Source organism: Copadichromis virginalis, linkage group LG2, assembly GCF_057382275.1.
Source record: "Copadichromis virginalis isolate Kocher_CV1m ecotype Utaka linkage group LG2, C_Virginalis_male_GT1.1, whole genome shotgun sequence".
NCBI classification, from domain to species: domain Eukaryota; kingdom Metazoa; phylum Chordata; class Actinopteri; order Cichliformes; family Cichlidae; genus Copadichromis; species Copadichromis virginalis.
In genome coordinates, this window is record NC_140619.1 from 22,104,062 (window position 1) to 22,119,550 (window position 15,489).

The window sequence follows — 15,489 nt, forward strand, 5'->3', positions numbered from 1 at the left end:
AGAAGGCGATCCTGCTGTGAAGCCTTCAACTGAGCACACTTCACCATGTATATCAAGAGACTGCATGCTCACATGGTAGCAGCTTGCTAATCACAAGGTGGATTTGGCCTAAAACTTACACTTCAATATCCTCCCAATTTACTCACCTGGGGACCATAATTTACAACATTAAGCATTAAGTTAATGTTGTATTTTACAAGACGTAATTTTAGCAACTGAGATCATAAAGCTATAAGAAAGTTGTTTAATGATGTCATAAATCAGGAAAGATGAAGCCCCTTTTTCTTTGTACACTTCTGTTTGTAACCAGTCACCCCCTGCTGGCAATTAGAAAAAAAAAATACAGGTTTAAGGCACTTCAGGCCCTTTGGCTTTCAATCCAGTTCAGTTAATATAGCACAAAATCACAATAACAGCTGCCTCGAGGCATTTTATATTGTAAGGTAAAGACCATACAATATTATGAGGAAAACACCAACAATCAGCAGGGCCCCTTTGAGGAAGCACTTGGTGACAGTGGGAAGAAAAAACTCCCTTTTAACCAGAGCCAGGCTCAGCCGTATTCTATGTCAAAGCCATCTGTTTAGTACATCAATCTTTTGGTGACTTTTGGACATTAGGCAGCAGTTACTGTTTGTGTGCTAGTTTTGTGATGCTATTCTGTCCGTGCCACAGCAAAAACCATTATATTTCACAATAACCCCACAGAAGGTTGAATGCGACTTCACGAGCCTTGGCTCGGCTTTGTTGTCAGCAGTATCGGTGCACAGAAAGTAAAGAAAGACACCTCTGTACAGCCTGCATTCAAACACATGCTGTAGGGAGAGAATATGTTAGTCATGGTGGCTTGTTTACTTCTGGTAAATCAATTATACATATGGTTTGTGCTGAACATGCAAACATTATAAGGAAAATGAACTTGGGGACAGTGAATGCCCACACAGAGACTGCAGGTTACATGCTAAGTTCTTCTTATAACTAACAGATTTTTTTTTTTAAACAAAGAATTTTTTATATCTTCAATAACAGTAAAGCTGGGGGGAACAGACATGTGCTTTTGATATAGACTATATATTGTATATAGGCTTACGTACATCGGGGCACCGTAACAGCGGTTGGTCATCGTCTCTGTGGTAGGCGGCAGCAGCAGGTGGAAGGGAGAGGGCGTGGCTTGTGTTGGGCGAGGTGATCTGAAAAGTGGGAACCTGGGGAGGCAGCGGGGGGTAGTGGAACTCCACAGGAGACAGGCGTGCTGGCGTGGTCAGTGCAGACACATACCTGGATGAGGTTAGAAAAACACAAAAAATAACCACAACTGTGTGCATTTTTACCTTTAACAGATGCTCATATCTGGTGAACACAATGTTCTCACTTTAACAATGCACTTAGTAAGTGTGCACTCCTGCATTATTGAGGCGCTCAGCTGCGCCATCGGTTTAATCATGATATTTTGAAAGAGGTCACACATCTGTCTGTTCCCTGAAAAGCACCACAACACACACAAAAACCAGCCCTCATTGTGATCTGTAAGTCTTTGAACTATGGAAGGAAAAAACTTCAAACAGAAACAACAGAAGCAACCAACTGGCTCAGGTCCCCCCATTATGTGCCAACAAACCTGCTTAGTCAATCACAAGAGTATAAAAGACATTACTGCTCATGTGCATTCACTCCAACAAGAACTGAATGACTCCTGCCGCTCACTGAATTCAGCTTTACTTGTGCATCCATGTCCCATATTCTGAAATACTACTTATTTATTATTATGCAGTATTAACATCCATCCATTCATTTTCTTCCGACCAAATGAAGGTCATGGGGAAGCTTGAGCCTACTTCAGCTGTGATAGGGAGAGGAATGAGGTCCACCCTGGACTGGTCACCAGTCTATAGCAGAGCTAAAGCTGGTTTTATGGTCGAGCAGAGGTAGTGTGCTCGCTGTCCGCTCTAGTCCAGAGATAAGCCCGTCTGTCTGAAGTGAGCTCTGTTGTCAGATAGAGGCAGTGTAAGTGTGTGGTATGACGAGCCTTGGGCCACTCTTGCTTGTACTGTTGTTGATCCATGAGCCAGACGTGGAGGAGAGAAGTTATAATATGCAAAGAGCTGAAGTGCAACTGAGTGTTAAATACAATGAGAAGTGTCACTGCAGCCTCAGTCTGTGCTTTTCATGTTGTAGTTTTTGATCTTTGAACTTTTTTCAGGGTTCTCCTGTTCCGATGAACTCTGCTGTCGCCCCGTTTCTCTTCTCTTTACAAAGTCATGGGTGAAAAAAATAAATAAAAGATGTCACACCTGTGTATCAAAACTAGGTGAGTAGAATCACCTAAACAACAACAAACATATAATAATAATAATAATAATAATAACAATAATAATAATAATAACAATAATAATAATAATTGAATTGAATGTAATTGCCTTCACCACCGCTATATCTTTTTACACATTATTATTAACAGTGTCTGGGTGATATAGTTCTTAAAAAGACTAAAAAAAGAAAGTCCTAGCAATTAATTGCCACTTGGTGTCGCCAGAGAGTAAAGGGCCTACTGTAGCAAGAAGCACAGCCAAGAAAAAGTGTTTAAGAGCCACTGAGCAAGTTCCTTCTCCCTCCAAACCACAGTGCCCACCATTTCCACTTTCTCTACCTGTCACTGTGAGGTGAGTCTCTTAGAGAATCGTACGAGTCCCCGTACTGCATTCCCGGTCCCGACGCATCCGTACAGCCCCAGTGGGCGGCCCTCCTCGCCATGCATGCTGGGCTGCTGCACTTACTGGTTCCCACAGAGCTGGAGAGCCCACCTGACTGGCAGTCTGAGTTCATACTCTCTGTTCGCTCCATGCTCCACGTGTGCTCCTCGTGTCTGCAGGACGAGTTTAGAAGGTTATGACAGCAGCGGGGAGGAAGGGGGATACTAAGGGAGACTGAAGTTAATACACTGATCCCAACGACACACAACAGTCAGCTGTGTTAAGCATGAAAACAGAGCATCAGGACTCGTTTGTGTTGTGTTCAAGGTGGTTAAAGCTACCCCGTGTAGCTGCTGTACTTTGTTGTGCAGATATGTGCTTGCCGTGTACTGAAAGCTATTCATAGCAGATGGAGTGGATGTTATTACAGTGATCTAGCAGGCATGCCAAGCTAGGCCAAAGCAGCAGGCAGTACCACAGATAAGGGGCACAGGGTGTGCCCAGTGGCTGTGGTTGCAGTTAGAGCTCAGTTAATGAGTTATTACTCTGCCCTCTGGTGGTGAAGTGACTAATCAATCTGCAACTATGGAGAATCTTTTCTGTTTTAGCTGCAATTTGCTTAGTTAGCTCTAGCAATATAAGGTCACACAGACAGTTTATATTGTATTTTATATACCTGTATTGTGAAGCTTATCTTCACAATACTTTTAAGCTTGAGGGCGAGAGCTCAAAGTGGCACAAGTTGATATCCTATGACTTCTGTAAATTTAAAGAAAAAACATTTTGTTTTTCCCTTTGTTACCTTTGCTACATTCGTTCGTATTATATTGTATTATATTCAGGAAATTATTTACTTTAAAAGTAAAATTTGAAGTGAAACTGACCGTATCAACTATACAACACAGACCGTGATTTCTGCAAATCCTCGGAAAACATTGCATATAAGATTCTTATCAGGTCCTGTTGGTACTGTGGGTACGAGGTAATAAAGGAGTAAAACCTTTCAGTATGTGCATAAGTAATGAGTACCTTCAGAATATTTTGAAGGACAGGAGAAACAAATTACACTGTATTCGTAAGTACTTGGTACATGCACATCCTGCAGTTCCTTACAGAGCTTAACAATTTTATCATAAAAAAGAAAACACAAATATTTTTGAAATCTGTCAAAAACCTGTGAAAAAATACAATTTTTATACCCAAACTTTGACACTTAAATCAGAAAATAAATCAAACGTGACATTCAACCACTAAAACTCATTTTTCTGTTAAGTAGGAACAATTGCATATATCTGTAATTTGGTATCTTAATCTTAAAAATAAAATGTGCTTCTCCTCATTTACTGTAAAACAGTCAATCTTGAAATTCATGGATAACAACAATAATTCTATCTTAGCATTAAAGTGATCGTGTCGATTAAAGAGCTTGCACAAACTGGTGGATCAACCATTACAGAAAAAATGATTCTGGTAATTAACCAATAATGTTAAATTAGTGCAACTGCGGCATGAACCTTACACTCGATGATGTTCTATTAAATTTGTTATGCACTGTAAAGTACGTACGACAGCCCCCAGTGGATTTCCCAGATGTAGTAGTCACAGACCAATAACAATCCGATTATTTTGACTGAGGGTTGAATTGTGTGAACATTGTTTTAGTATGCTGCCCACCTTTATCTGTTTGGTGTTTACAAGAATGTCTGCAACAGCTCAAAGATAAAATGTGCTCCAAGTGGACAAAGACTAAGGATTAGGAGACCTGTTCTTTTGCTTGGATTATGTGTCCATCCTGACTGCAGTGTGTGTACCTGGAGGCATGTGAGGCAGTGGTAGAGTGGTGGGAGCGGGTCGACATTCGACTGCCTGCATAGTTGCCTGCACCCTCGGCTCCGTGGCTGATCACGCACTCGGTCGTAGGGATGCTCTTGGAGATGTACTGAAAAAATAAAACATAAAAGGCGTTTGATTGTTTTGTTACCTTCAAATCAAAGCAAAAACAAACATATGGACAGGGAATTTTAAATGTAACTACATCAGGGCGTTCTGCTCTTTCCTCTTCACTGTTTTCAGCTTTACGTTTATGCTGACTCATGCCTATTGTATCTCCACCAGGATGCTAGGTGTTTTCTGCCCTCTCTTTAACATGTAGCTAGCTGCATGACACCAAAATTTCCCCATGTAGTCAGTGAATCACCGTTTTACTCACATAAACACTTTGCTGAAGGCAGGCCTTAACTCAAGTTTTAAATCGAAGTCACGAAGCTAAAAAAAAACTCCAGCAGGAACATGAACCAGCTGAGTCTCTGTTGGTTTCTGAACATCCAGTCCTCCTGTCTTTTTCCTCTTCGGTCGGTCATTAGCATTAATGAATATGTGAGGGTTTTCTGGACTTCTTGACACCCAAATCCTATTTCTGGGATGGGTATATTTAATTAAAAGCACTGATATATCTGGTTTTATTTTAATAAATGCTGCGGGGCTTTGATATAGTGGATTTTTATGCTATATCAGATCAGTAGCTATGCTTGTAAATTAATTGCTGTTGAATCGCACAGCAAAAAGTCAAATGAAATCAATTTGTTACAGTTGCAAACACTCTGGTTTCAACTTAACTCATTCACTGCCAGCCATTGGCAGTGAATGAGTTAAACCCATTGACTCATACACTGCAATTGACGGCTATAGACGTCAATGGCAGTGAATGAGTTAAGCTTAAACAGCTTCTCTGAAAGTAATGATAATTTGCAAAAACAAACTAAAATTAGGGCTCCACTCAGCTGAGTGTTATTATTGTTTGGACTCACGTCAACCATGGGGATCTCCTCAGGACCAGGGCCAGGATGATTTGGCCCATTAGCCAACATGCGGTTTGGCTGCTCCACACACTGATTCTGGTTTTGGTGTAGGTGACTCTGCATCTTCTTCCTCTGCTTCCTGGACGGGTGGTGATGATGAAGGAACAATAAGAGATCTACCAAACCGATGTCCTCTCTTACTACTGAATTCAAAATATGTGAGGGGACGTGGTAGAACATGAGTCAATAGAATTTAGCTGGCAAAATGTGAATTAAATGTATTTATATATTACTATTGTACTTACAGTCAATGTAAGATGCCTGCACAAAAGCGTTTTTTTGGTCTATAAGATGGTAGCAGTTTCAAGATGCCTTCCGCCAATCATGTTATTTAGATGACAATGTTCAAATATGGTACTGTGCAAAAGTCTAAGTAGTTTAGTCATTTAAAAAAATAGATTTGAGCAAATGTTCTCCAAGCTTTCTCGTGGTTTTTCAAAGTTTTTCTTCAAACATTGGCTGCTTTTTCATTTATTTTTGTTTCCACATAACAGAGAACTTAGCAAAAAAACTAACTTTAAATTGTATCTCTACGCTCTTTGTTACAAACAGGCTGTCACAAAACGAAATCACGTTCTTATTTCTTTAGTTGAATCTATGCAAAAGATCAATTCTGACCAATTTAAAATAATCTTTTTCACCAAAAACTTAATTTTAATACATCTGTTTGCTAAAAAAGTGTCCATGAAAAATTTGAGGAAACTAGACAAGTAAAGGGCAAAACACAAAATAGCAAGCCTAAAACAACATCTATATTATGGACAGTATGTGAAAGTCACGTCCTTAAGAAACAGGCCCTTCACCATTCAGAAACGGTCTCAGTGGAAGACTTGCTGTCAAGAAGCCATTAAGGAAGGAAAACAAGGTGAAACGGATAAAGTCCGAAAATTACATAAGAGCTGGACTGAGGATCAGTGGCAACAGGTGTGATGGAATCATGAAGCCAAACTTGAAACTGTTGGTTCAAATGATTGTCAAATGTATCCTATATGGAAGACGTCAGTAGAGCGGGACGACAGTGAGTGTCTAGAGTTATCTGTAAAACACGGTGGAGGCTCTGTCTTAGTGTCGGCTGCATTTCAGTCGGTGGTGTTGGGAATCATGTCATAACTGCTGGAAGTATGAACACCATTATCATCCATTATGCAATACCATTGGGAAATCATCTGATTAGAAATGGCTTCATTTTTCCACATGTTAATGATCCTGAATACACTGCTAGTATAGTAAAAGCATAGTGGATAAAAAACACACAATGAAACACTGTCAGGCATGGATTGGCCTCCCCAGAGCCCAGACCTCAACTTTACTGAAGCAGTGTGGGACCATCTTGACAGAGAATGTAGCAAAAGTCAGAAACATCCAAAGAAGAGCTTTGAATGTCCTTCAAGAAGCTTGGAGAACTATTCCTGAAGACTACTTAAATTAAGGTGGTAATATCAAATATTGGCTTTTAAGCGCATTGGGATTTCTTTTTGTCTTATGCACTGCATTTACGTTTAATTTTGCAAATGTTTTAGAAAATCGCAGCACTTATTTTTCCTAGCAGAATACAGTGGTTTGAGATTTTTGCACAGTACAAATTTTTCACAAATAAAGATGCAGCTTCTTTTTTTCTTTAAATAGAGCACTCTAATAATGTCTTAATTAATAATATTTCAGTTCCAGAGGACAATTTCTGCAGAACAAATGCTTTCAGTCAAAGTTACTTAACATGCATGCAATATAAGGCTTCTGATTGTAATAGAGTACTTTTAGGTCTTTGTAATGGCACTTTTGCTTTTAACTTAAGGGTTAATTCAAAGGTTTTGAGTCTTTTGTATACGGTGGAATTGTTTCTTTTTGCTTCAAAGACATACTTTGTTTTGCAGTAGGCCACCACACAAACGATGCCAACCACTAACAACGCCACACAGATGCCTGTGATCGTCAGCACCCGCCTCTGGTAGAGCTCCTCAGCCTCTGTGGATGCAAATATGCAAACACATACACACACATTCAAACGCACATTTTACCATACCAAAAATACACACGCACACACGCGCACACACACACACACACACATACAGCATGAGCACTATCCCATCTATGGCAACTAAAGAAACTGTTGTCCTCACTATGATCTGCTGTCATCGTGTCCCTGTGCTGTCTCTGTTCTATCAAATCACATGCCTTGGACTTTTAACGTTCTTGCAGTCACACAGTACTACACAACAAAGAGGAGTAATTATACAGTCTCACGACTATCATGAGGAAAAGCTGAGATGTAAACCTACAACCTGGCACAGACTTCCTGCTGTCTTAAACAAGTTTGTAATGGCCATGGGGATGTAATGCCACAGATGGCACTGGAAAAGATCTGATGCCATGCCTGTATGAATGGAGTCACACGAGACAAGTTGTCAAGATGGGGTAAAAAAAAATCAGGGTTAGCACCACAGCGGCCCGAGAACCAGATGAAAGTTTGGTATTCACATAGCTCGCCATCAGCATCACAAACACAGGATTTTTTGAATTAAAACAAGTTGACACCAGATTGAATGTTTTGCTGCCCTCTGGTGGTGTGACCTATTACAGCCCAACAGCGATGTCACAATTTACCACCTTAACCTTAAGTTGAAGCTAAAAAGCGAAACATTTTTATCAAAGAAAAAGGTTTAAATAGCACCCATGGTGTTATGGTGTTTATTTTGTTATTTTACAATTTTACAATAATCTAATTCATAGCTCATATTCTTGGGAAAAACTGTGAACGACTATACTGTTTCTTTAACGTGCAAATCTCCTGCAAGAGTTCTTGTACATTGGGAAAGTAACCAATTTCAATTTAAACGGACTCAACAGTACAGGTGTGGAAGTCCCCGTGGATCACATTAAACTTTATTTAGTTCATAACACAATATGGTGATGGCGCGTGAATCTTGTAGTGAATCCAATTCAGATTCTGGGGGCTGCTGCGGTGTAACACTCTGTGTCAGAACGAAAAGCACAAAACACAGTGCAACAAATAAACAGAACGTGAGAGGGAAGAGAGAGGGAATAAAAGCAGGAAAAGCAAAGTGGTGAAAAAGGAGGAAGCAGAAGGAAATACACAGAGGGAAAGGAAAGAGGCTGCAAGGGGAGCAGGGGCGTGTCCAGGAAAAAGGCCCAGGAGAAGAAAGAGGCCTGCGGGAACCAAAGACTGACCTGACTTTGTCCCCTTATCAACTAACTGGATTATCGAGGTCACTGCATTGTTAGTTACGGCCAAATTAACAGTAACTAACAGTAACTTTTTGTTTTCATCAACCTAAATCAGTGTCAGTGCGCCCCAGGGCAGCTGTGGCTACAATGTAGCTGTACCAGTGTGTGAATGTGTGTGTGAATGGGTGTAGATGTAGTGTAAAGCGCTTTGGGGTTCTTAGGGACTAAGTAAAGCGCTATACAAATACAGGCCATTTACCATTTAAATCTTCTGCAACACAAATATTTGTTTGTTCAAATGAGTTTCTTCTCAGTTTACATTAAAACTAATGCCGTTCAGTGGTGCCTGAAACCTATCATTAAACCTGCCAAACAAAACAAAACAAAAACTCTAGACACGCCACTGAAAAGAAGGGAAAGGGGGCGGGGGGGGGGGGGGGGGGGGCACGAGGACAGTCTTTAAATAAAGGGCCTCTGTAGGGATTGACGAGCCTACGAGAGCCTCGGCCCGGCATTGTGTGTGTGTCACAGGGTACTGATACAGAAAGGCAAAAGGAAATGGGAAGGCAAGCTCGCTGGCACAGTGGGGCCAGCAGCGATCGTGATTTAGGACAGGCAAGCTCTTGACTCTGACACTGAGTCAATCAAGGGCATAATAATAAGGACAGACTATGTAGTCAGGCTTTTTTTGCTGGCTTTTGGCAGTGCTTTGCAAAAATGCTCGTAGCTTGCATGTTTTTGTTCGACGGGCTGCTGAAACCAATATGCACACTGCCAAAGCCCGGCGGACGAGCCAGTTACTTGTATTTATCAATGATGCAAAACATTCGCTGATTTTTCTTTTGGAGCAAAGAGGCAGCTTTTTGCTTTTCTGATATGGTGTCCAGATAAACAGTTTGGAGTCGTATCAGGAGCCCCTTACACTGAGTTTGAATGGACCTCTGCACGTTCTCTTATTATTGTATCCCTTCCCAATGAATTTGTCTCTTTCTCTAGTGTTGTTACACCAAAAAAAGAAGAGTGCATGCAAAGACGGGAGGTTAGGTGTCTTAAAACCAAGTTAGTGGGCAGGAGAAAAAGAAGGACAGGTTGTGAGAGACCCAGTTGTTGGTTTTAGAGAGAAGATGGCACAATAATGTGTGACTGTGAGAGGATCTTGGCACATCCTTTAAGCACAGCAAAATGAATAATAATGTTCCATACCCATAAATTCAATTCTGAGAAGCTCTGCCAGCGCAGAAAGTTGTCGTGGTAAAAGGAAAGAGACACATAGGGTCAGGTGTAATGTCCACTTTGGAGCAGATATATTATTTCCATGTCCTGCATATGCTGAACCAGGATATAAGTTAATTATAGAGTGACTGACACGCGTACCGTCTAGTAACAGACAGACAACTCAGACAGCCTCAGCTCTGTGATCCCCAGAAATGACAGGAAAAACTAAACAAAAAAAGAAAAACCCAAACAAACGAAGCCAAAAAACAGGCAGAAATCAAACACGAAGGGAGAAAATGAACCAAAAGCAGAAGGAAAGAGAAACAGCAGGCAGGAAAAGGCATGCAGAGAAAGACTGACAAAGACAGCAAGACAAGAAGCCACATCACTTACTGCTATATTTACTAGACCTCATTTCTGGAGTAAACAACATTGGACAGAAACAAAATAAAAAAGGACAAAAAATAAGACAAAAAAGTAAAGAAAACAAACGATAAAAGCAGTGAGTTTCTCTCCAACATAAAAACACAGTACAGTCGATGAGGCCGACACAACAAATGGGGGTGGGTGCTGTAACTCATTCGCCTAATGGCAACTGTGTGCCTTTGTACTGATTACAGCATACCTTCTGTATAACGCTGCTCTTAGAGACTCTCATAGGATTTACAGAGAGATCATCTCAGCATTCCCAATATTTCTGGCCTCACATGCATTACTGGCCAGAACAGTCCACCCTAACTTTTAACTTCTGTAACCTTGAGCACTGTGTGTTAATACTGCTAGAAAATGACACAAATTGATTTAAAACAGCAGAGGGTGTTCCTTCACCGTCACAGTGCAAAAGAAAACACAGACAGACTTCAGCATGAACACAAGGCTTGATGGTGGGGTCAAAAATAAGCACACGTTACATACAATAAAACCTGTTCTTGCTTTAAATGTGACATTATTCAGTATGGAAACTTCAGCAATAGACAAACAGAAACAAAAGCACAACATGAACGTGAAGCAACACTGTATAACCCCTGGAAACAAGAAGTTTTATCTCGGTGTGATTGCTTGGGCAGCTACAAGAAAGAGCTCGTTTGTTTCTGTACAAAAGAAGCCAGGTGCTAACTTTAAAACTGTTCATTCTTTAAGCAGAGATCTCATCCCATTAATTATGTGCCTGTGCCAATATTGGCCGACTGTGTTTCGCTATCACTGCCCATGCAATCACAGGAGAATGACCAAACACATTTCTTTCATCCCTCTGATTTAAACAAGTGTTCAACATTTTGGGAAATCCACATATTTGACTTCCTGTGCAAGTGGGTTTGGCTATGTGGAAACTGGTCGTGTTTTTAATATGTTTTGATTGCTGATTGGAGCAAAAATGCAAACGATCGGAGAGAAGGGGACGACACAGTCCTGTCTCTCCAGGAAGACATTCGGAGCGTTGCGCTTGGTTGTCACAAATGAAAAATGAGAGCAGGGGAACGGGAGTTTCGCACGTTACATCCCACCCAGCAAAAACCTCTTTGAAAAGACACTGAAAAGACGACCCTGACAGACGTCTAAACAACGCTGATATTTGGTTCAAAAGGAAAAGGTGAAAAGTCGTATTCTTAGGTTGCTGAAAAGACATCTGTTTGCACATCAGTCTGAATTCGTAGTGAACTCCTCTGAAAACGCATAATTTAACCCAGAACCTTCTTGCTGTCAGTAAACACTGAATTTATTAGCCCACCTCTTATGAAAACAAGGAAAAACTGCCAAAAATGATAATGCTATTTATTAGGAAAATAACAAACTAAATTTGTGTTTGGGGCTGCACACTGTGTGTTCAGAAGTGTAGGTAATTTACTCTAAGTAAAAATAACCAAATAACCAAAAATATTAATGCATTTTATATTTTTTCTGATTTTTTTTAACAGTAAATTTGAAAATTCAGAGATATAAGCAGTATTTATATTTTAGTATTAAAAAATATAACTTCGATCAAAGTGCTTAGCCATCAGTGCTTAAGCAAAAACTTACCTTGGGTGGCGCTCTAATAAATTTGTACGGTACATGCACTGTATGAACATAACTTAATTTGATTTTTGCCTTGAAGGTAATGCAATACGCAGATAATCACTCAGTGGGCAGGCTGGTGAAAATATGTGGAATTCAAGTCTATGTGAATACGACCTTTCACCTTTTATTCTTCACCTAAATTTAGACTTACAGTCATCGAAAAACAGTCATTTGGTTCTTGATAGATTTTAAAATTAGGTAAATATAAGCTCAGATGAACAACAACACGTGGCATATTAGACTGTGTTATTATTTACTTAACAAAATCTAAGACAAAATGCAGAAGCAGGGAATTCCTTAATTCCTAATTAAGGAATTAGGAGTTCAGAGGTTAAGCACCAGAGGTGCAGCTAATCAAATGCACCAGAAAAACTGATAATCAGCAAGTGTGAGCACCACTATAAAAGCTACATTTTGGCAGTTTGCGGGTCTGGTATTGAGGAAAATCTCGATCAGCTTAAAGATGCAGTTGTTGCTGCCTATCAGTCTGGGAAGGGCTATAAGCTCATTTCCAAACAATTTGAAGTCCATCATTCTAGAGTCAGAAAGATTATTCACAACTGAAAAACATCCAAGACAGCTGCCAATCTTCCCAGGAGTGGACATTAAAGCTAATTCACCCCAGGGTCAGACCATGTAATGGTCAGAGAAACTGCAAAAAACACAAGAACTACATCTCAGACTCTAAAGGCCTTAGTTAGCATGTTAACTTGTTACAGTACAATTAGAAAACTGAACAAGTCTCATGTTTTGCCAGGAGACAGCCTCCTTTCTGTAAAGAGAGCGAGGCAGTACGGCTTAGATTTCCAGACGTCCAGAACAATGTCTTTTGGACAAACGAGACCAAGGTGGAGATGTTTGGCAACAATGCACCATGTCTGTAGAAAACCAAACTCAGCACAGCAGCACAAACACCTCATAGCAACTGTAAGGCACGGTGGAGGAGGGATGAGGATTTAGGTTTGTTTTGCAGTCTCAGGACGTGGGGACCTTGCACTCATTGAGTCATCTGTGAACTCTTCTCTATACCAAAGTATCCTAGAGTCAAATGTGAGGCCATCTGTCTGACAGCTAAAGCAGAAACTGGGTCATGTAACAGTGAATCCAAGCACAGCAGCAAAACTACAACCAAACTGCTGAAAAAGGGAAAAATAATTACTTAGTTTTTCACTTCCTTTTCACTGAGTGCTTCTGCATTTTGCTTTTTGATAAATGAATAGTGTAATATGACATATGTAGTTGTTATTGTATGTTAATAATTTTAGAACCAGCTAAGACCCATGTAGTTTTTATTAAGTCCTGATACATGAAACCTCAGAAAGGAAGTACTTTGTTTTCCACATGACCGTAAAAGGGAAGTCTTTTAAAGGGTAAAACTGAGGGGATATAAGCCATAGTGGCAACTTACAAAGAGGACTGATACAAGAATCTTTAGCCTAACTTGGTATAACGACTGGAACATTTTAGAAAAAGCTTACTTGGCTCTGTTCAACACTAAATAATTTAAAAGGTAAAAACATTAACCTCTTAGCTCTACTGTTTGTCTGTAAATAACAATATTCCAGTAACTCACTGCTACTAGCATCAAAACCCCACAACTTTCAGTTTTTTACTTTATTTTTTACAATTACACAGTAAATATATAACAATTTAATTTACTATAACACTTTACTGTTTGGTGGTAGTAACATTTTGGTACCCGTGGACAGGACCAGGCAAGCTGTTTCCCTTTGCTTACAGTCTTTGTGCTAAGCTACGCTAACTTGTTAGCTATCTTGGCTATAGGTTTATATTTAATGTATCTGTATCACATGAGTGGTAATAGTCTTATAGCTCTGTTCAGAAAAACAAATAAGAAAATTTCCCAAATGTTAAAATATTCAATTTATTCAAAAATTATGTGACAATTTCTGAATGTGTTTGAAGTGAACCCTACATGAAAAGTTCAAGCAGCGTTTAGCAATATGCCATAAAAATATTTTATCGGATGATCCATGGGTGCTTGTAGTGGTAGTATATACACAGTATATCATAAGCTCTTAACCGTCAGAAGAAATAACCTCTAAGATGTCATTTGAAGAAAGTCAGATCAATACACACTGAGACAGGCCCTCGGTTGAATGACGATGAATGGTGCTTTCAAACATCATTACCTGAAGACTTAAAATGTTGAAACATTCAAACTCTAAATCTTATTTCCATTCACTTGCCAAATTGTTGGGATTTTGGGCACATTGTCACTGTTAACAAAAACTGGCAGCTGTTCAAAACAATGTTGCAAGGACTCAACTTTCCAAAATGTAAGATCGATCCAAGATTTTTCTGCTAATAGATTCTATCCACATAGTTTTGCCTTGATTGCTCAATTCTGGCTTCTCTTTTTGCTGCTCCAAAACAAGCGGCACCAATGGATCATCTACAAAGAAAAGTGACAAAGCGATTCAACGAAAGCAAATAACTTCAACCTCCTGTGTTGCTCATTATGTTAATTCTCTGTCTCCTCTGTTTCTTTTAGTGCAAGCCTCCGGATCAAGTTGCAGCACGAGAACTTTTGGGTGTAATTTACATGACTGATGTGCAGAATTTTAAGCTGTAAGACGAGGCATAATGCTTATTAAGTTGTTTATTTTGGAACTGTTTTGTAGATCCAGCGTACTTTAAATAGGGTTTCAAGCAGGTGAGCTGGCAGGAAAAATAGATGCAAATATCCCTACAGTGGTTGCTTCTGGTTACTAGAGGGGCACCACAGAGGAACCAGGGGAGACAGGGAGAGAAAAGGGTGGACACAGAATCATGCAAACATCACACACACGTTCACATACATACGATAACTCACATTAAACAGACGAGCAGGTATGCAAACACACACGCACACGCATACACTCCCTCCATTCAACCCCTCCAATGTAGCATGCAGCATCTCAGTGGGAAAGAGACAGACAAGAGCAAATGGACATACTGTAGAAATTGGCCATGACGGAGTTTTGACAGCGGTCCCCCGTATAGTCATTGGGACACCTGATGGAGGGAAAACGAGACACAGAGGGAGGGGAAGGAAGGTTAAAGTTACAGCGGGAAGAGAGAGGATAAAACAGGAGGAAAGAGAGGAGGAGGAAGACACAAGGACAGATAGATAAGAGGGGGAGAGAGGAAGGGAAGGAGGGAGACGTAGGAGAGGAGAGAGATGAGGGATTAGAAACATCACAATCCACCAAGTACAGAAAGAGAGAAAGAGAGAGACAGAGAGAGAGAGAGATGACCTGCATACTGTGACATCACCGCCATCAATATGACATCACTGCTACAGTTCAGACATCATCACAGTCGTGGGGGTTGTGTGATGGTGGTGCAGGAGATAGGAGGGGTCAAACGCACAGCCGTTAGCCTCCAACCCCTCTCACACACAAACACAGGTGTAGACAACACCCACAAAATGCATACATGAACAACTGCTTTATGGACTCCCACTCGTTGTACTGGAGAAA

The 15,489-nt window shown here is 40.3% G+C and overlaps 1 protein-coding gene across 2 annotated transcripts in view; it reads right to left on the reverse strand.

Annotated features, from left to right (window-relative positions):
- nrg2b (neuregulin 2b) overlaps positions 1 to 15,489 on the reverse strand; it is a 71,906-nt gene that overhangs the window by 3,054 nt on the left and 53,363 nt on the right. The window contains exons 5-11 of one of the 2 annotated variants that reach the window (XM_085473593.1): positions 14,964 to 15,022; positions 9,935 to 9,958; positions 7,408 to 7,510; positions 5,498 to 5,627; positions 4,502 to 4,629; positions 2,648 to 2,863; positions 1,095 to 1,278 (exon numbers count right to left, since the gene is read on the reverse strand). In XM_085473593.1, coding sequence (XP_085329719.1) covers positions 1,095 to 1,278; positions 2,648 to 2,863; positions 4,502 to 4,629; positions 5,498 to 5,627; positions 7,408 to 7,510; positions 9,935 to 9,958; positions 14,964 to 15,022 — 844 coding nt within the window. The remainder of the gene's footprint in view (positions 1 to 1,094; positions 1,279 to 2,647; positions 2,864 to 4,501; positions 4,630 to 5,497; positions 5,628 to 7,407; positions 7,511 to 9,934; positions 9,959 to 14,963; positions 15,023 to 15,489) is intronic. The other variant, XM_085473600.1, reaches the window with a different exon arrangement.